The following is a 21806-nucleotide window of genomic DNA, read 5'->3' on the forward strand; positions in this document are numbered from 1 at the left end:
AAGTCTACATTAGGAGTAGGTATCTACTATGACTTTTCATTCAGTAAATTATCCCCACACCCAAGTTTTCATGTGGCAAATTAAAAGTGCTTCATAAATGCTATCCATCCCCGCATCTTGTAATGTAGATCTGTATTCCCATTTGGATATATCAAAGGGTTCTGCAGGTCACAAAAAGTACTGTAGTCAGATTTGGAGATTGCTGTCTGGCCTTCCAAGTTACCTGCAGTTGACTGGATCGGTTCTTGAGCTGTTTGCTCCTGTTACTTGAATCTGTGTTATGAATGTGAAGTAATGTGAAATCCTAGATGGCTAGATTTTTAGGAGTTGGCTATAAAATTTGATTGAATAATATCAATAAAATTTCAATAAATTTATCAGTGTTCAACAGCCTTTAACAAAGTGTGAGAGTATCCTTGATTTGTAAACTGACATGCAGTTCCTCAGAGGAAAGATTCCTCATAAACCTCCTGAAAAATTTCTTAACCGAGAACAACTTTGCCACATTTCCCTTGTACGTTCCTGTAGTTTTTAAAGAAAAGTATCCTAGTTTCAGATCCTTCTCCCACATTTCTACTGTTGACTCTGCTGTCACACTAAATATATATATGGATGATCTGATACTCACTAGAATGTGCCAGTATCTGAATCCATGTGTATTTTGTGTTAGTCTGCTCCTAGTGAGCTAAACAACTGAAACTTCCTAATTTCTGGACACCATTCTTATATTGCATTTAAAAACAAATCCCATGTACATCTGTGTCATTATGGCTTTGTGTCATGGACTCACTCCAAATAACATCTGTTACAGTGTTGACACACGATACATATTTTACAAGCTGTTTAAAAACATATTTACTCAGTGGACTAAAATTGTTTATCAGCACATATTCAGTCCCAGGAGAATGTTTATTTTCTGTTCAAATCGAGAAGTGGAGGGGAGAAAGAGCAAGTTGGACAGCCAGTGAAAATGGTGTCAAAATCAGACTCCAGTGTACAGACCTACCCCAGAAAAAATCTCAAGAGTGAAAGTTGTGTGTCAGATGTGATCCACTATCCTTCACTGTCACAGCAAGCTTTAATCTTTGTAAAATAGCATCTTAGTTTTCAGCATATATATGTCAAATATATTTTGTCAACAGATTGAACTGAAGGTGAGACAAGGAAGCCAGTACATGGCAACTCTTCTCCTTTCATCTTGAAACATGTCCCCTGTTATTGAGTTTAGTAAATCATAGGTATTTTGATAACGGTTCAAATTTAGCTCTGCTGAAGGACTGTGGAAACAAGCAAAGGTGAAGGCACAGTTGGGTCAGGCAAGAAATTTATTTTGGCAAGAAATAATTGCAGTCACATTTCTATGTGTGTTTCTGATACATGCTTATGAATGCTGTGAAATTTGTCAGACAGGACTGAGGAGGATGTGTACTCTTGTTTGACTCTTTCCTTATTACTGCATCTAATACCAGAGCCTGTACTTTGCTCAGAAGAGAACACCAGAGAAAAGTTTTTTAAATGGTAAATGTGAAAAGTAATTGCAGTTTCAGGTACTGTATTCCCTTCTCTCTACTCTAAAAAGGAGAGCTGGCTGTTTGCCCATGTCCAGTACTTGTGTTGCAAAAAGTCTTCCCTTTCTGTGAAATAATATTTGGTGAAAACCAAGTGCTTCTGTCATTACCAGGACACTTCAAATTGGCACACCCACAATTTGACCTAATTTTTTTTTCTTCGTGTCTGTTTAAATAAATTCCATGTGATTAAAATTGGTGCCTCTTCCCCCATCAAAAACGCAAAACTTTTAATTTCATCTTGGAGCTCAGCTCCATAACGTTCTAGGAGGAATACTGCTTTCTGCAGCAGCAGCAGCACTGAGTACTGGAAAACTGGACCTGAGAGATACCTGTTTGGTTTTTAATACCTGGGCATAATTCTGACCTGTTGTAATCTCACTAGAGCTGAGAATCGTATGCAAGTATTGGAAGAAAAACATGAGAAACAGATCCCAGTTCCAGCTTTTTACAGGGTTCTTAGTGAGAGCATCTGTGGTCTTAGCTGCAGATGAAAGAGAGAAACTTAAAATAACAATGAGTTTACTTACAGGATGCTGTCATCTGTCTACTGTTAACTCATCCCAGAACTCTCACTTCACAAATGGAAGGAACTGCTTCAGATTTATTCAGTCAGATACCTTCTGGGCTGCCTGTATCAGGAAGAGTTTTATTCCATTTTAAGTGGGTGGTATCTTAAAAAAATACAGTAAGGCTCTACAGGAAAACATCTTGGAGAATTATGAACGATGACATGTGGTGTGCTGCTTTTGTCCCCTGTAGGTGTGGAAGAGCACTCACTTGACAACTCTCCTATACTGGATGACAGATCGGCACTTTACTCCGGAGTTCACAAGAAGCAATTCTACTTTGACAGCTCCTGTGAAAAGCAGCCAGAGGACGACTCAGACTCACTTACTACTTCTCCCTCATCTAGCAGTCTTGATACGTGGGGAGCTAACCGGAAGCTGGTGAAGACCTTCAGCAAAACTGATAGCCGTGGCCTTATCAAGCCTCCCAAGAAACTCGGGACATTTTTCTCTTACCCAGAAGAGGAGAAGACCCAGAAAGTTTACCGCTCCTTGACAGATGGGGAAATGAAGAAGAGCCTTGGCTCACTGAGCCATGGGGTAAGTACAGAAAGCATTTGCTTTTATGACAGCAACAGGCACAAGCACCATCTTCTGGTGTCCCTGGAGGAGATTCAGAGTGTAAGGAAGCAGATCCGATTGAAGAAAATGGATACTAACTATTCCTGTTCCAGAGCTTTTCTTTGCCAGCGCCCTGCTAGGAAAGGAGCATCCCCCGCAACTTGCGACCTACAATTACTGCGGCACAAAACGAAAGGGGGTGGAGGTTGTGGCTTCCCAAACAGAAGGCTACGAGGGCGCACTTCTGTCAGCGAGTTCAATATTACCTATGTGGTGGAGAGAAGCCTGTACAGTCACCTCAACCTCTCACAGCTGGTGCGTCCCGTTACTGACAGGACCCTGAGCAAGGCCGAGAAGCAGGACCTGAGGAGATGCCTGCTGGAGGAGGATGAGGAGGCCAAGAGGAAGTGGGCTGCCACAGTGGATCGCTGTACTAAAAGGGTTCTCTTGAGAATCCACCAAAAGTCTGTGAGTCAAAGAGTTGCCATGAAGGTGGTCTTCCAGTTTCTGTGAGGTTGCAGTCAACACTTTCTGCTTTATGCTTTCAACTAAAATTCAGTGCATCTGCTTTCCTTGCTGCTAGAAACTCTTAAGCACTGTAGTTCAGCTGTCAGGGAAGAGATTAATATAATCCTGTCAGAGAAGAGTTTTGTTGAGCCTGCAGTTTCTATGTGTACAGAATAACTCAATGAGAGCAAATATGAGGAAATGCTGCTTTTAAGTTCACGTAGTGCAGCAATTGAAGTTGCTGGTGAACAGAGGAGCTTTGAGATGCTATAAACATGTTCTTTGTGATGCTTTAGGAGTCAGTATTCTCTTAAAGGGATACTGAGAAATTAACAAAATTTTCAGAGGATTAGAGCATCCTTAGTCAAACATGCTCTGTTTCTCTTCTGCTGTCATTGCCTCATATTGGCCACCCCTTCTCAGTTTGCATCTCGTCAATTCACCCACCCAGCTGTGTATTCTCTGTTACACACCAGAAAGAGACAGGAGGTTTTACATTATGTAGAGACTGCCCTCCTGCTTGCTGCTCACCACCACCAGAAGTGCCCCTTCTGCTCTGTCTCTGGCCTCAGCTCCATCTTTCTGTCATGGGGTGAAGGTGGCACCTTCCCTCAGAGCATTGTGGAAAGGAAACAAGGGGTGGCCAAAAAAGGAAATTGTGCTGTACAATGGGAAATTAAGTGATTTGAGCACTCTGGAGAGATCCAAAGCTGCTTCCTGATTATGTGACCCAGTTTTGACAGTTCCCTTAACCATGATGCTGAGTTTCCTAGGAACTTGCCTTTTGGGGCCATCCAGATCTCCAAAGCTGAGACAGCTAGTCTGTTGTCTAGTTGACAATGTAGGTATGTTCCATCCTTCAGTGGGCGGAAACATTAGTGCACCCATAATGTTAAGCAAGATGTTCCAGTGAACAATACAGTAGAAACAGCTTTTCCTCTTGACCTGCAGATTTTATTTTGAGAGGTGTCCGCTTAATTTTTCCAGGTGTGAGGTATTCTTGATATAAGAGTTACAGCCTTGGTCTCCTTGAATAACCTGTGGGAGGTGACCAAGCCTTCATGGTTCAGTTTTCACTCTTCGGCCACAAAATAATTCTTTTTCTACTCAGTGCCACGAATGTTCTCTCTTGGCAGCTTCACTATTTCTTCTGCATTGATTGCTTGCCCTGCCACTCACATGGTACTGTTTATTTTCATAGACTTTGTACTCAAAAGACATTGTTTTCCCATAAGGATATTACAATGATAACAGAAACTTTACTCATCCTTCTCTGGATTGAATAATAGGGGTATCTCAGGCAAAAGAGCATACTCATATGTGCTAGAGATGCCCCATAATTAAAAATGCCCTCTAAAACTGTCTTTGTAAATGCAGATGACAGAAACAAGCTTTTCAGTTCTTCTAGTAAGTAGTCTCGCTATAGTAATATCATTATGAAAAACATCGGCACTGACTTCTGCTTGTTCACAGAGATACAAATGGATAAGAAGTGGGTAGCGTGTTGTTGTTGTTGAGGAACTCCTCAGTTAACTGCGTCTCCAGACTCATTTGAACGGGATAAATGATGGAGACACGCTGCTTTTACTAGCTTTTTCAACACAGTTCTTCCTGAAACCGCAAAAGGCTGGCAAACTTCAACTGATGCCACTCCTGCTTCCTAGAAACACTAAGTGTTTGTTTGCTGCAACCTCAGGGAAATTGCAATGCCTATGTATTCAGTGGAACTGGTCACTCTGTCTTGCCCTGCCATTCATTTTTGTCATTTATATTTGTTTCAGTGACCTGGACATGCATGAAATTTTCAAATCACATCAGTTTTTCTTTTCTCCCAAAACAATAATACTTTTGATTGCATGGCCATTCCATTGAATATCCCTCTCCTCATCCACAGACCTTTTGTTTGGTACAGTATTGCCAGGGTCACTACTGAAAACTGAAGGAAGAAGTAAAATACTAAATGTATGGGGAGGTCCATAATGAAACAATAAGAATCATTAATATAGTACATTTATTCAGAAGCTTTTAACCAACAGACATTTTGCTCTCTGAGAAGACTGCTTTAAGAGGAGCTCTGGCTGATTTGACAGACAAGTTTGCTCAGAGCAGTTCCAGATGTCCTCGCTTCGTTGCTGAGATTACCATACACTGTAGGATTAGTTAGAATGGACTCTTCACAGAAGGACAATATTACTCATAGCTAAACGTGCTGTGCTTCAAAAACTGGTCTTATTATTTGTGGTTGGTCTCAAATGCTTTCTAAAAACAATTTTTAAAAGCTATGCCATAGTCACATTGCCTTCTGGAAAAAAACGCTTAAAAAAATTCTACGTCACAGCACTCTTTTTAATATGTGTGGGGCCTACACAAAGCTGGCTTTGAGTTCTAGTAGAGTTGTGGTGGGTACAAAAACTATCATCCAAGCACTGTAGGTACACAGCACCCAACATGAAAGCTAGAAAAGAAAACTTTTTAAAAGCTGTTAATACGTATGCTGATTAGCAGTGAACAGGGCAGGAAGAATGTTTACTTTAATAGAACTAATTGATATAATTGTTTATTAAGTGGCACAGTTTATAGAGCTTGCTTCTTCCTAATAGAGTGTTGAAGCATTCTGGTAGTTTTCAGCTGGTTGGTCTTCACTGACACCCAAGTACACACTAACAGTACTGATCGGGCAATCCTCTGTAGGTCTGATCCAATGTTTAGCTGAGTCTTAAAGTGTCTTTGAAGTTACTCTGTTGGGTAGTTTTGGCCATAAGAACTTGTGGTTCGCAAGTGGTTGATCTTCTGCCTCCTGTTTGTCTCAATTCTAACTCCGAAGAGAATACTTGTAATAGACATCTGCCTGTCTCACAGCCTACACCGAGAGCCCAAACTCGAAGTCACTCAAGTAAATTGTATACTGCCATGCCTTCGTTTCTCTGGATTGACCTGTGAGACTTCTGATAGGGTCAGGTACTTGAGTATTATGCATCTGGTTGTTCAGTAGTCAAATAAAAAGTCAAAGGTTTTACCTTCTGAATTACAAAGCAAAAGCTGGATTCTCTCCGAGTCCCCTAAGCGTCTAATCTTTTTTCAAGTGATACCAAAGCTGTAGCAGAGACTCATCTGCCACAATTAAACAGTGGTTGGCTGTGGAAGTGCAACTACACTGAGTTTAGTTGCCCTCTGCTCTCGGGAGGGAAGCAGTGTCATAGTGCTGATTTTCTTTTTTTTAATCAGGATCATTATGATAAACTGCATCTGTGCATTCAGCCCAAACTGAGTCACTCCACTAGGTGATCGTGGCACTGTAAGCATAGCGTACTTTCTCCCAGAAGTAGCAGAGCTGTCACATGTCACCATGGGTGGGGTGATAAATTCCTAATCTGGAATCAGGGCTTGCTGAGTGTCTGGGGACACAACACTTATGGATAGCTGGGCTGACTTCTCCCTCTTCTTACCAAGGGCTTGCCCTACAAGGCCCCCAGAATTTCCCTGTATTTCAGTGGAAATGGAGTCTAAGCAGCTATTCCCAGAAGGTAGGTTATTCAGTGCTTTAGAAGATCAGTGGTTCTCTGTTTCAGTGCTACTGTGGACTTATTTATGAAGGCAGATGGGAGTGCTGAGGTGGAGTTGCCAGCACCCTGGAAAACTTGATGAATAAGATCAACAGTTTCCTCGGACCAGAAAGTCTTTTTTCTTTTTAAAAATAAGAGTAGGCAATAGATGACTCAACAGCACCAGACCTTAGGCCAAGGAGTTGTCTCTGGAAAAGACAAATGACTCAAATTGCTTTATAACAGATTTCTTGATTTATAATCTCCCATCCTTTTGTTTGTTTGTTTGTTTCCATTTTTGCAGACATTTTTGTTTTTAATGGTGTTCTCCAAATCACAGATGTTTTGAACGAGCTAAACACTGTGATAAAACTGTGTCCGTCGTTTTTTTTTTTTTTGCAGAGAACCTGCAGCTTTGGAGGATTTGACTTGACAAATCGTTCCCTTCATATTGGAAACAATTCTGACCAAATGGTGAGTTTAAGACAAGAAGGCACAGACTCGAAATAGCGTAAATGAAACGTGCAATAGAGTTATAATAGACTGAAGTGTAATTTAGGTCTGTAATAACAGATTGGGCATCCAAGAAAGCAGAGCATCTTTGTTAACCTCAAACTTCCTTAGCTTTGAGAATAACATACCCACCCATATCCATGTGTCTATAAGTATTTATATACCATATGTGTAAAGAGGCAGGAACAAGTGATCAAAGCGCAGATCTGGGGGCACATCTGTGGGCTATTCTTGTGTCTGACTTCCTCCGAGCATCACCTCAGGCAAAACATATGATTACTATACTTTCCTGGTAAAAATATTTACTATTTGGAATGAGGCAAACTTCCATTCGCTGAAGATCTGTGAGTTATTTGGGTGGAAGTTATCATGTAAGAGATTTATTATTTGTTTTTTCCTTGTATGCAAGAGCTCTGGACTAGAGCAGGATCCCATTGTGCTGGGGGATACGCAATTGATCTCAGAGCTCCCTGTGTTTAAAAAACAATTAAAAAAAAAAAAAAAAAGACACCTCCCCTGAGAGTTAATTCCATTTGAAGTTACTCATGTTGATCCCAGTGTTACTGTTGGTCAGCCTACAGCCAAAAATAACAGAACAGAAATGAACCAGAACATTATATCAAATGAAATTGCCAACATATTTTTTCCTTTTGCCCATATATATGGGGTTTTTTTCTGTTTCAACATTGGTTCTGATAACTTCTTTGTTCACTTAAGTCTAAATTGTGAAACATTTTATATGCCAGCATTATTTTTTATGTCAGCTGGGCTTTGGGGTGTTGTTTTTTTTTCTAATTATTCGTTTTAACATCATAAATTACCCCTAAATTGGCCAAAACTGTGAGTCAGTATTTTATTCATCAATTTTCACTTCAGTAAGAACGTTAGCTTCTGAACTTAGTGTTTATCTTTAAACATAGATACTGTGTCATATTTTGTTCAGATCAGTTTTGATGTAGGAAAGTGAGAAATCTAGATATTACATTTTCATCTACTAGCATCAGTAGTGAGAGAGATGTAGTGTACCAGAATAATATATGCAGGTCAAGGTTTTTTTCCTTTAAAACATTTTAAGTCCATTAAGTGGAAGGTTTTTTTCCAAAAAGGTAAGCCAAAGAGTTGTCCTTAATTTCTGCTAAAAGACCAAAAGTTACCAAGGAAGTTGTAATCACAAACAACTTGTAAAGGAAGAACTATGTAATTGTCAGAAATTAAGCATGAGCTGAATTTCAGAGAAACTTTTTGGGAGAACATTAGTAAAGTAGCAAACACGCATATATTCAGAAGAAAAGGTAAATCTTTTGTGTAGAATATAGTGTACACTTATTTTAGGGTTTGTTATCTTGTGTGCCTAAATGGTCCTCAGAAGGATTATTGAACCAAGTGAGAGTCCAAATTCAGTAGTCAACCTGTTTAGCCAAACAGATTTTGGTCCTTTTTGCATTGTGATATTTGGTGCTTGCTTGCCAGTGGAGGGTGGTGGTAGTAGCTCTAACAGAGCTGCCTTGCTGTCATTCCTGACACACTGTAGAATGACAGACAGTGTCTGACATGTTGCCTGGACAATCTGAATAAGGGCCAAGTCATACAAGCAAGTTTGGCAAAGTGTCAACTGATCTGTGTTAATTATTTGTGTGTGCTTGTGGCATAAGTAAATGCTAGGTATCTTAAGCTGGTTTAGATAAAGGTTAAATGTGTTCAAAGTGGCTGGCCTTTGTCATCCACTATATGTGGACCAGCTAATTTAGTACAGCAGTACCCTGGTGTGTGTCTTAAGAATAGCTGTGCAAGTGTAACTTTCTACCATGGTTGATGGATTTAGTAGCCTTTTTGTGTGGGTTTTTTTTTTTTTTTTCTATAAACAATCCACAGTAAAACCACAGAGACGGTCATCAAGAAAGGTTAACTGAATGCCTGTCTGAAAATAAAAAGTAAATTTGGGTAGCCAAGTGTAGGTATCCCTATATATATCCACCCACACAAACACAGATATATATGTGGCTAGGATCTCAGAGGTACCTTTACTCCTGTTAACCTGTATGCAGTATTAACTAACATGAGCCACAACTACTGTTGTATGTCCTGTCAGGAGGGCTTAGTCTGAAACTGTGGAGTTTTCTACCAGGTCAAATACCTACCTGAAACTCAAAGGGATAAAAGCATCCTAACAGACCCCTGCACACAGTACCTGCAGAAAAGGTTACAAATCAGGCCTTGGGAGTAAGGTAGAACAGACTGCTACAGTGGTTTGCACAAGGTCTCTACAGTGAATTCAGAGCAGTAAATGGGACACCATGCTGCCATCCTGTGTCTGCCTCGATACCTCTGCAGTGACTGCTGACAGGAAAAGAATCACTCTTGTATTTTATAGGCTTAAAGCCTGTTTTATTTTGCAGGGCAAAGAAGGAGACTTTGTTTATAAAGAAGTGATCAAATCACCCTCTGCCTCCCGTATATCTCTGGGCAAAAAGGTGAAGTCTGTAAAAGAAACCATGAAGAAAAGGATGTCTAAAAAGTACAGCAGCTCCCTGTCTGAGCAGGTATGTAAAGTCTGCAATGGTGGAATCCCCTTGATAGTGTAGAAGTGATAATATTGATTCCCATGCTTCAAGGCATCTCTGAAGAAATTTCTAACAAGACTATGTGATGTGGCTTATTTCCGTGTTCTTATAAAATCCCTCACTGTGAAATGGCTTCTTATAGATGCCAAACCATGAAAATGCATTTTTGGATTTTCATTCAAGTAGCTCATCAGCAGAAGCCTGTGGTTGATGGCACTACACATCTCGCTGTCTATTTCCATTCCTTTATCTACCATCATTATTTATTAAGGGAACTGGTCTGTGACACAGGGTCACAGTAATATATTTAATATGCAATTTACACCTTAGTTTAAATTCCCAGCATAACTTCACATACACTGTTCCTCTCAGCTATTACAGATCTGTTCTCCATCATAGCTTGCCCTCTGCAGCAGCCTATTAAAACAGATGCACAATGTAGTCAGAAAGGGGCATCCCACTGAAGATTTCCCTATTTGTCTTTCATTACAGATTTTTATAGCTTATTCTTAAAGGCACAACTGAAGTACGTTAGTTGTAAATTAGGCTTTGAATTTCAGTAGTCTATGAACAATCACTGTCTTTTTCCCTTTTGGTATACTTTGGGTTCCTTGTTTTGGTGGAGTGTCAGAAATTCTTCAGTGTTTGTTTAAAACCTGTGTTGCCACGTGAAATGTGTAAGTAATAGCTGAGGAAGCAGCTGCTGGGAAGGCAGAGCTCCCTCTGGCTGACATCATCCCCTGGCAGCCTCGTACCGGCCATGGTGTTACCGGCCATTAGTGCCTGCAGAAGGAGCAGCTCATAATTTTCAGAATAACAACCTCAAACTGCAGAATCTGGAGACAGCACAGAGAGGCAGAAATATGACCAGTGTCTTATGCAGTGCTTTGCAATATTAGAAATCCTTTCCTGTAGGACTGACTATTAGCCAAACTCATAACTAGGGTCAATGCTAAAGTTATGGTTATTTAATTTACATTTACAATTACAACATTTTAAGGTCTACCATAATTTGATATTGATAAGAGATGCTTTGATGTGTGACTGGCGTTACAGTGCCCCTCTTCAAAGCCTGCTTTAAGAAAGGGATACTTTGAGAAATCGGTTTACAGTGGGTTAGCAGTACTTCTGTTCTCTAGCTCTCTCCAAGATCGACTTGACCTCTGAAGTCATATGCTGGGATGACTTTTTTTCTGATGATTCTGCAGCATGCAAATAATAGCTTTCATCTAAAAGTTTTATGACCACACATCTCCACAAAAACTCTTCTTGTATGCAAGCTACAGTTCTTTTGTTTTCAAACTCTTTGTCACAATCATTTTAGAATATTTGTACCTTTCTGGTATCATGACTCAAACTATGTGCCAGTGTCTCTTTCTGCATTCAAAAAACCAAGGAAAAGCTATTCTGGTCACAATTATCTGCTACTTTGCTTTAACTATGCTTCACAGAGGCTGATAGAATTTCAATTTTGCAAAGACCCTTCTGATTTCCTGTAATGCTTGACTGAATTAAAAGAGAAATTGCCTCACCTATTGCACATGTAGCAAAATCTTTTTATATTTATGCATTTATGTTTATGAGTACTTATACTATATGCATGCTACATTTTCTGGTTAATTCTTTTTTTTTCCTCAAGGTAAATGAGCAAAGATATCAACAATTCATTGCAAAAAAACAAAACAAAACAAAAAAGTACGTTGCTGTCTGTCTTACTTGCATTGCCTGATTTCTTTGTATTCATCATTGTACAAAATTGTGATTGAGAAAGCTGAATTTGGTGTTAGATGTTTTGCAAGTAGTACTGGCAAAAATATCACGTGTCATTAAAACCTTTGAATTGGAGGTTTTGTGTAATGTTTCTTTCTGCTTACAGTGCTAGCTCTTTCAGACTGAACTGCTTGCTTCTCTCCCTGCTATCATGCCTAATAAAGTGGGGCTTCTGCCACAGCTGAGTACCACTAAATAAGCAGATAAACATAGAAGATTTCATCCTGTCTGATAAAGAGCAAGAAAACAGAATCTCTTTCCTTGGAGTTGAACAAGCAGCTCCTGTCAGCGCCTATGTTCGTTTACCAAAGTGAAATGGTTCAATCCCTTTCAGGAGTCCAGCCCTGGGGTCATGCCGGGTTCTCCGCAGTCGCCGCCACCAGACACTGACTCCCTGGACAAACCCAAGCTGAAAGCTGGTGGCTCAGTAGAGAGCCTGAGGAGTTCCTTAAGCGGTCAGAGCTCAATGAGTAAGTTCGGTTGTAATTGTGTTGCTCTGTTTCTGTGGCTTCGGGAAGCAGAGATCTCCACAGTAAGCAGAATTAGAGAAAGTCAAAGCAGAAGCAGTGGTCAAAAAGTAGAAAGGCTGATGTCATTAAGGGTTTACAAAGAACCGTAAACTCTTTGGTGCAGACGATCTTTTTTGCTTTGTGTTTATACTAAGCCCTGAGAAAGTGAAATCCTACTTTCTGGCTAGGTCTGCTGGGTCCTGCTATTATAATATAAATGATTGGAGTGAGAATTAGAATCTTTGGCCAGCAGTAAACAGGCTTATCTTTATACTAGATTTCTTCTGGGCACTGCTGATGGGATTCCCACCCCACTTCCAGAGAGACCTTGAGGTTCTCTCATTAAGTAGTTATAGGAGTATTATTTAAAGCATCTCTGGTTAAGATTGTTTCTACCCAAAACAGAGCTTAAGTGGGACATGAATGGTGTGCACTTTCTTCACTACGAATTACTGACCAATAGAAACCAAAAACATTGGGGAAAAAAAACTGAAGAGAAAGCTCCATTTTTAAAGAACTGAAAGTGTGTTCTGGAAATCATGCACTCTTTTGTAATATCCATATGAAGTGTTGCCATAAAGCCAAGTTTCGGGACATGAAGAGGGTTCTTGAACCCTCATGCAGGATTCAGAGCTTATTTTCCTCACACCACTATGCTTTTTTGTGGACAAAACTTCCCAGAAAGATGACATCTCCTGGGATGTACTGTAGATGAGACCCTAGTTAAACACTTTCTCAGTTAAATATTGGGGAAAAAGGGAGTACAAAGTAGATTAACTAACTCTCTCATCACATATATATATATAAGAAATAGCATCATTTTAGAAGTTTTACCTTTGATTACCATGTTTTGTAGAAAGAAGACCCATTTTCTGGCTTGCCTTTGCTTCTGAACCTTTTCACAAAGAGATTCTTTTTTGTGGTCTGATACTGTGTCTCTCACACAGGTGGTCAGACAGTGAGCACAACAGACTCCTCAACCAGCAACAGGGAGAGTGTGAAATCAGAAGACGGTGATGATGAAGAGCCTCCTTACAGAGGACCTTTTTGTGGAAGAGCCAGGGTTCATACTGATTTTACTCCAAGTCCTTATGATACAGACTCTCTGAAGCTCAAGGTACCAGCCATATCTGGTTTTAAGGGTTCAAACATTTATATTGGCGAAATTCTTAATTAAGAGCTCTTTGCAAGAACTATATCATTCTTAGTCTTTAAATGAGTTTACATGTGTTTTTTGAAGCCCTTTAACCTGTATTATTCTGATACATTTAAGATTTACTTGAGTTACAGCAAAATGTTATAGAACATAAATGAGTCTTGGTATTTCTCCATGTCCAGGGAAAGACACTTGCATCTTTAGTTTCTGGAAAGATAAAAATGTGCCACAAATCCATTTACATTTTGCAAAGATTTTGTTTGAAAGATTGGAAAAATACTGTCTGCCACAAGGAATTAATCCATCAGTGGAAAAGTTTTCAAAATCCTTGGAAGAAATATGTATGCACCTTCACATAAGCTCTCTTAAAGGCATTTCAGCCCACATAACTTGTTTTGAGTTAATACTGAACTACTCTCTGTGAGTTGTCACCTCCCTTTAATTTTTGTGGATATCAGATTTTATTATTTCTAGTTGTACCGTATTTGATCAAACTTTTTGACTCCTTATATTCATTACCTAAAATACTAAGGGCAGTTAATTTCTGTTAAAGCAGATGTACATACGGTAATCTCTTTAAGGACAGAAAAACAGTTGCGCATTCATTTCTTTGTTATGGTCTGGAGCACATTAGGAAAAGCAGCTGTTGCACAGTTACTTCTGCATGGGCCTCCTTTCCTCAGGAGATCTGATGTCAGATTGTGCCCATATACACTGAGCATGTCCTTACTTGCACCAGTTTCAGATAGTTGCACAGCTTAGAGACATTTGTACAAAACAGCAGTGGTGCACTACTGGGATATAAGCAAGTTTGTGAATCTGGACAGTTGGGGTCCATTACAGGTTCTTTTGTTGACTTGTTCTGTGGTCTTAGGCATGTCGCAACTCCCTTTTCTTCCATTTGTAAAACAAGTATAATCAGATATTTTTACAAGAGCTCTGGTTAACCTTTGGAAAACTAAAGTGTTGTCCATTCTCTGTACATGAAAATCTAAGAGAAAGTGGGTGTGTTTGCATGAATATCTGTCAGAAAGCATGCCTAAAGGGCTTTCTTGCTTCTTTGATCTGCAGAAAGGTGACATCATTGATATAATCAGCAAACCCCCCATGGGCACTTGGATGGGCCTGTTGAACAACAAAGTTGGCACTTTCAAATTTATCTATGTCGACGTGTTAAATGAAGAGGAAGAGAAGCCAAAGAGGCCCACCAGGAGACGACGGAAAAGCAGACCACCCCAACCCAAGTCAGTTGAGGATCTCTTGGATCGCATCAACTTAAAGGTCCAAATTCTATTTACCCTTCAGTTTTGCTTGTGGGAAGGGGGCCATACCTTTGGAGTTACTAGTTTTGAAAGCTGCACACCAGATTCATAACCCTAGGAATCATGATACCACTTAGCAGAATCGTGTCTAAGCTGCAGAATGAAAATAGCTGAGGCAGAACTGCCCATGAGGCTTGATGAAGTGCTGCAGGCTGCAAGTTGTGTGCACCCGGAGACTGTAAATCGTTGCAGAGTATGGCTACTAGCTAACACACTTCAAAAGCAAGCAAAAAGTGTAAAATAACAATAGTTATGCTGTCTTTACAGAGAGGCTTTTTTGCACGTTTCTGTTCAGAAGTGCTAGGGATAAACTGGTGCAGCTGTCATTCACCCTTTGTGCTTCTCACTTCATACAGAGCTGTGCCGTAATGTGCAGCTGGGTAGCATGCTACCCAGGCCATTTAATACAGTGCATTCCAAATACAAAAATATGTGCAGCACTCTCGTTCTGGCACAGCTACCTCCCTGAACTATAAGCAATGTTTATATAAGCTATAATCCTATAATTTTGCTGTTATACAGTGGTTTGCATTTGCTAAGCTACTGGGGTTTTTTGTTTGTTGTGAAAATCTCTTCTGACATCTTTATTGACAAAATAAGTTGAATAAATATGTTGTCTTACAGCTCTCTTCTTAATTTCTGTTTTGGTTTGGTTTGTTTGTTTTTTTTTTTTTCCCCTCTCTTTTTATACAGGAACACATGCCCACTTTTCTGTTCAATGGTTATGAAGATCTGGATACCTTTAAGCTTTTGGAAGAAGAAGATTTGGATGAACTGAACATCCGAGATCCTGAGCACAGAGCTGTTCTCCTCACAGCAGTGGAACTTCTACAGGAGTATGACAGTACGTGGGATGTTTGAGGTTTTCAGTTTTACTAGAGCTCTGCCAAGAACCTTATGAACTCCTTAAAGCAGAAAACTGGTTTCAGGATTTTGATCTCTTATTTTCCTAATCTAGTTATTTCCAGGATAATTCTGTGTAACAACATGTAGATTTTTGAGGAGTGATTTAAGACTTGCATTTGTTTTGCCAGAATTCTTTTGTTCATGTAAGCCCTGCTACACAGCTTATTCAAGTGATGTCAGATGTACAACACATACCCTTTAAAATATCTCAGGAATAAATCCTGAGATAACCTACTCAAAATAAGAAGCTGAGGCATGGAGAATAGGAGAGAAGAAACTTCTAGACTAGAGGAGAAGAGATTGAAATTATCAAGGGAAGCAAAAGAGCAAAGCCCAAAGGGTGGTGGAGAAGGGTAATGTGAATTAAACTTTCTGTTATTTTACCTGCAAATGCACATGATTCTTGGACTGTGAATTGCTGGATTGTTCAGATAGCTTCAGCTTTGGCACATGACAGCACAGTGATTTTTCAAAGGGAGAAAATGTATCAGTCGAGTGAAAGACAGTGACCCAACTATGTAAGGCGCAGCAGTGCAATTCCACCCATTGTACAGATGGTCTCAGGCAAGTGGTGGCAAAAATGAGGGAAAGCAGAGTAAGCCGTGGCAGTCAAGTTTGATGGTGTCACTGCCTCACAGGAGGAAGCGGGGATCTACCATCTGCACAGTATTCACGGTAGAGTAGAATCATTTGAAAAGCAAGTGTAGCTTGAGACAGGAATTTAGATGGGCTCAATACCTTGTTGCAGCAACTTAAGACGGTACTGAATTTCCCTTTCATCCCTAAGTGTCAGCAGAAGTTTAGTATCCCACCTAGAAGAATCAGTGGAATGGATTGTGTGAGGGCTTTCTCAGCTGCTTCTGTGCAAAATCCTATGTTTTAGCTTAAACTGCCATAGCAGCAATTTAAACAGCTGCTTATTAAGTGGGCAATGCTTAATTCTGTTAGAGATGTGTGGTTAGTAGCTCTGAACAGTTCTGTGTGGCCTGAGTTTTCACTGACGTGTAGCTTGCTTGTTCATTTAATTTCCCAAGGAGGCATCCACGCTTTCTCCATCCTCCTCTACCCTCCAGCAAAGCCACAGTTGCAGAATTAGATTCTTTTCACTTATGTCAGAGTAGCTTTTCATCACCTAATACAAGCTTCTCTTCATTATTTGCAGACCTATTTAGAATGCTCACTTCCCTGAGGTAATCGGTTTTTTTAGGGCCCTTCAATTTTGGTTAGAAATCTTGAAGAACTATGTGATGTGGTGGTTGGAAAATATAAATTCCATCTCCAAGTCAGGGTGATGAGGGGAAAGAGAAGTTGGGACCGGACAGCTGGAACCTGGGAGAGGCAACAGCACTTAGTTCCACCCCATAATTATATTTCATGTGCTGAGAATAGGAACTGAAATAGCCATTTCTGACATTTTACTGCAGGGAAAAAAACACAGCATAAACTGTATCCTTGCATCATGAAGTTGGTTTTCTGTATCTTCAGCTCCAGATTTCTTTACAAAATGTGATTTCTGACCAAACATTCTGGGTAAATTCCTGGAATCTGGCCTATGCAGCCTGAATGGACCACACTTGAGTGTTGGCTCTCTGCACAGACCAAGGAAGGAAGGAATTTTTACCACAAGTCTCTCCCTTGTCCCTTCCCCCTTTGTTAGGGGACAGTATCTAACTTTACCAGACCTACTCCTAATCCTTCCTCTTGGTCCCTTCTGGAAAGTAGGTCGTGGTTAGGATCTTACTCTTTTTTACTTGATTTAGTTCTTTTAAGTGCTTTTTGGTTTTGGTGTTGGGGTTTTTTAAGTCTTAGAAGGAACTTTGACACCATCATTTTAAATAAATTTCCATTACTATAATTTGCAGGACTTTGCCCCAAGGCAGCTGAGCTGCACACACGGTCCGTTCTGCTTTCATTATGTACCACACTGCTCCCTCACACTTGTGCTGAGGCTACTGCTTAATCCTTTACCAAATCGGAGGAATGTTTTCCAACATTTATGATGGCTGTTCTTAATGCTCACTGTTTTCTAAAACAATGATCTGATACAATTAATACAAAAGGGAAAACCACAGAATCATAGAATCACTTAGGTTGGAAAAGACTTTTAAGATTGTCAGGTCCAACCATTAACCTAGCACTGCCAAGTCCACCACTAAACCATGTCCCCAGGCACCACATCTATACATCTTTTAAACACCTCCAGGGATGGTGACTCAACCACTTCCCTGGGCAGCCTGTTCCAGTGCTTGACAACCCTTTTGGTGAAGAAATTTTTCCTAATATCCAAACTAGACCTCCACTGGCACAACTTGAGGCCCTTTCTTCTCATCCTCTCACTTATTACTTGGGAGAAGAGACTGACACCCACCTTGCTACAACCTCCTTTCAGGTAGTTGTAGAGAGTGATAAGGTCTCCCCTCAGCCTCCTTTTCTCCAGGCTAAACAACCTCAGTTCCCTCAGCCGCTTCTCATAAGACTTGTGCTCTAGACCCTTCACCAGCTTCATTGCCCTTCTTTGGTCACACAAGATAATGGTGCTGGAAATGGAAGGTTGAGAAGTTCAGCCAGATTTTCTGTTTGTCTGTTTTTCACTGTATTCTCACATCCTCTAGGTAACAGCGACCAGTCAGGATCTCAGGAGAAACTTCTCATTGAAGGCCAAGGCCTAACCGGATGCTCTCCTCGGGATTCTGGCTGCTACGAAAGCAGTGAAAACCTGGAGAATGGTAATGGTGACAGCAATGAGCCTTATAATCCCTGCAGCATTATGTCAGTAGATAACTTCATATACTCTCTGCTCCTGTTCCTAGCTAACACAAGCTACTTCATACTTGACTTTCTCTTTTGTTCTGACTGCCTTTTTCCCTCTTGGCTTGAGCCGTTGGTTTTCATTGCTAGTTGCTAATTTATTTATTTGCACTGTTAGGAAACAGATCACATTTCACAAATCATCTTTCTTTTGTGACCTAAGGCAACAAGCACTTTCACTGCCATTCCCTGCCTTCTCCACTCCCTATCATGTTCACATGCAACTGCGCCTCATAAGGCTTGAACTACTTACACTCCAGCAGCCCATGTCTAAGGGAACATTGGCAATAGTGAAGTCACTGAACTCCACTGAGATTAGGAGGATTTCTTCTAAACCCATACAAGAACGGCTCAGAAAAAATGTTCTCTGTTTTAGGCAATGTTTTTGTGCTTGCTTAGGTTGCGTGTTGCATTCTCTTCTGATCAGAAGCCAACTGCAGAGATTTAGGACTTTTTAGTGTATGAACACTAGCAAGTTAAATGAATTGAGAAGTTGGCAAGGAATAAACTAGGAAAAAAAAAAAGGCTTATGGTATGAATTCCTATTACCTTACCTTGCATCAGTGAAAGGTGATGCACTGAAAGATTACCAAGACAGATGGTAATGGAGATTGCTCTCTGTTCTGAAGAAATCAGGTCATTGTGCTGATAGCATGCTTTACTTGAAGGACAGTGTAAACTTCTCATTAAGGAAGAAATATTAAAATAGATTAAATTGGTTTGAGTTTGGCTTTATCACTCCAAGCACTTGAGCCATGGCTTGGCCTCAGACTGCCTGGTTTCATCACTAATATCCAGCATAAACAGGAGACCAAGAACAGAATAAATAGAGATACTGTACACCCCTTGTAGTGGCCATTTTTCCAATTTAAAATATGAGCTAAAGATCTTTCTCTTAGTGTGTGCATCTTCTGTCAGTCTGCCACTCAGAAATAACCATTTATTGAAGAAAATTGCAATTTGCTTTGAAGCTGAATGCCTGAAATTGGCAATATACTAAATTCCTGAAAGCAGAGAGAATTTTTTTCTTGAATATGAATCCCCATACAGTAGGCATGCTGAAATATAATCATAGCTAAATATATGGCATATGTGACAGTTTTCTTCCCTTTTTATCTCTAAGTGCCATCATAATGATAGCTGTAGCACTGAAGTTAAATTGCTGCCCGTACATTTTCCTTATTTTAACAATATAAGAAAATCCTTAGAAAGCAATTGTCATTGCCTGTCTGCTTAGATACTTACTATTACATTTGAACTAATATTTCTATCTGAGTTTTGCAGAATGTGAAATACCACTGATGATTTTTATTGCTTTTCATGTATGGCTTACTGCATTTCTGCATCATTTTTGCTCATAATTGCATTTAGTGCTTGTTTTGAAAACCATTATGAAAAGAACATTTGGTATGGGATTCATTCAGAGATTTTGTCAAGGCTGGTTAATCTGAAATTTGCTCCACCTTCTTTGCAAAGTTCATGGACCATAGTTGTTCATATGCATATTGTTTTCGAAATAAGTTGGATTCTCATCTGTTAAAATAAGGATAATCATTTGTCTAGTATAAACATCATAATTTGCAGATCAGCAATAATAAACTGCACTTTATAAAGAGGAAATGCATTCTGAGAAGAAACTGGTCTTCAGATTTTCTGGGAATGGTTATACATAATATTTTGATGACTAGTATAGTGTCCTGGTTTTGGCCTATACTGAACCTTCTGGCATCAGATCAAGATTTCAGAGCTGCTCTTATATTTTGACTAGAAAATGGTTTGCTATGTACTATGGCAGTGGTACAGATGTATCTTTTATAGGTACTTCTCAGGGTCCCACTGCAGAAGTATTTGGGTAGTCCCATAGGTATCCACACTGTACTTAGAGCAGCATTGTGGGTTTATTTCAATTTACAGAGAGCAAGGAACATACAGTTTGTGACCTATTCAATGTTAGACAGGAAGAATATAAGAGCAGAAGGCAGCCACCCCTGATCAGACCATTCGTCCATATAGTCCGGTGCTCGGTTTGAAATAAGGCAGAGCGACAACAAGCTCTCCTCTAGACTTCTGACAATGGTGCAGTTATTGGACTTGTTTTGCACACGAGCATTGTTTGTCTGAGACACATTTGGAAACTGTATCGGAAATCTAGTTCTCACAGGGCTGGCTAAAAGCAGATAGCTAGAGAAGGGTATAGGAACAGAGCAAGCATATGTGATGCTTCCCAGGGTACTCTTATTTAAGGACTTCAAAAATTGGGTACTGTTTCCTGGCATTCATCCATTTTCCTGAAACTGTTCCTCTTCATGAACATCCCTGGTCTTTCTTAGAACCCCCATTCATATCCGTGCTTGTGTATAGACCTCTGTCATACTTCTTCCCAAGTCATCTCTTTTCTAGTCTAACAAGGCCTGTTAATTATTCCTTACAGGTCATTCATGTTTCTGATCATGCCTGGCTGCTTTGAACCTTTTCTTGTTGTGCTGTATAGTTTGGGTTTTTTAGGGAGACAGGGGATGTGAAGAGATCAGCATTGCACATCCAATGTGCAGAGCTGAAGCAGACAAGCCATGCTTTATCAGGTGGGATAAGGGTGTTCTCTGATTTGTTCAGAACCTGAAGCCCAGATTTCCACAGTGCCAAGTAGTCATCCTAAGCACTTAAAAGCATTCAGTGCTAATTGGTCAGAAAAGGAAGCAACAAAACAGATGGCCACATTGCCTAATGGTAATGTGCATTTCTACTAGTCTGTAATCGGTAAAAAAAGCAATGAGACTGGGATTGTCTACTGTGCCACCATCTTTGTTGTGTCAACAGAGCTGCTTGCAATACATGCAAAATATAGCCACAGAAAGCAATGCCAAAATTAAGTTAAAAGCTGGGATCTGGATAGGCCACTGAATGCATTCTGTTTCTCGTTTTGAGTACTTAAGTTTCTGAGGACTATCTTCCTTATAGAAAAAAGTACTGAGAAACACTGAAAATCTGTTGCTGTAACTCTGGTACCTCTGAAAAAACTCTCCAAGATAATCTCTGTTCTTTTGAGCCAGATGATGACAGAGAATTGAAAAGTTCCTTCTCTGTATTCTTAATAACAAGAAGCATCACGAGAGGTGGACAGTGCTCTAACAAAAACTGCACCATTACATTAAATGGAAGAGTTGAAATATGCCTGTAGCTTGAACTGAACCTGGAAACAATAGAAACTTTCAATTTGTTTCATGTAAGGACCATCTTTGTTATCTTAGTTTTCACTCAGACACGTGTCCCTCTGCACAGATTTAAATCAGAGCTGCTACTGTGGTTGACAGCACTATGAAAGTCATTAGACTGCTTAACTATACCAGGGAATCATAACAATTAATTATTATCAAAAATGCTAACATTAAAAATGTGTTTTAAACCTTACTAGCTATACAATTTAACCCTTGTAGGTTTTTTCTTTTTTTTTTTTTTTTTTCCCCCCGAAGCAGGGAGGGAATGTTACATTTGTGGACATTGTTTTTGTAGCTCT

At 39.9% G+C, this 21806-nt stretch overlaps 1 protein-coding gene across 6 annotated transcripts in view; it reads left to right on the forward strand.

Annotated features, from left to right (window-relative positions):
• The window catches only part of SASH1 (SAM and SH3 domain containing 1), a 565394-nt gene that overhangs the window by 534324 nt on the left and 9264 nt on the right, over positions 1-21806 (forward strand). For 5 of the 6 annotated variants that reach the window (XM_042795665.1, XM_042795667.1, XM_042795666.1 and 2 more), the window contains 8 exons: positions 2331-3166; positions 7150-7221; positions 9657-9800; positions 11926-12061; positions 13048-13217; positions 14328-14537; positions 15272-15422; positions 18097-18210. In XM_042795665.1, the coding sequence (XP_042651599.1) occupies positions 2331-3166; positions 7150-7221; positions 9657-9800; positions 11926-12061; positions 13048-13217; positions 14328-14537; positions 15272-15422; positions 18097-18210 (1833 nt within the window). The remainder of the gene's footprint in view (positions 1-2330; positions 3167-7149; positions 7222-9656; positions 9801-11925; positions 12062-13047; positions 13218-14327; positions 14538-15271; positions 15423-18096; positions 18211-21806) is intronic. The other variant, XM_042795669.1, reaches the window with a different exon arrangement.

Source organism: Tyto alba, unplaced genomic scaffold (genome assembly GCF_018691265.1).
Source record: "Tyto alba isolate M040663 unplaced genomic scaffold, T.alba_DEE_v4.0 Super-Scaffold_22, whole genome shotgun sequence".
In the NCBI taxonomy this organism is placed as follows: Eukaryota; Metazoa; Chordata; class Aves; order Strigiformes; family Tytonidae; genus Tyto; species Tyto alba.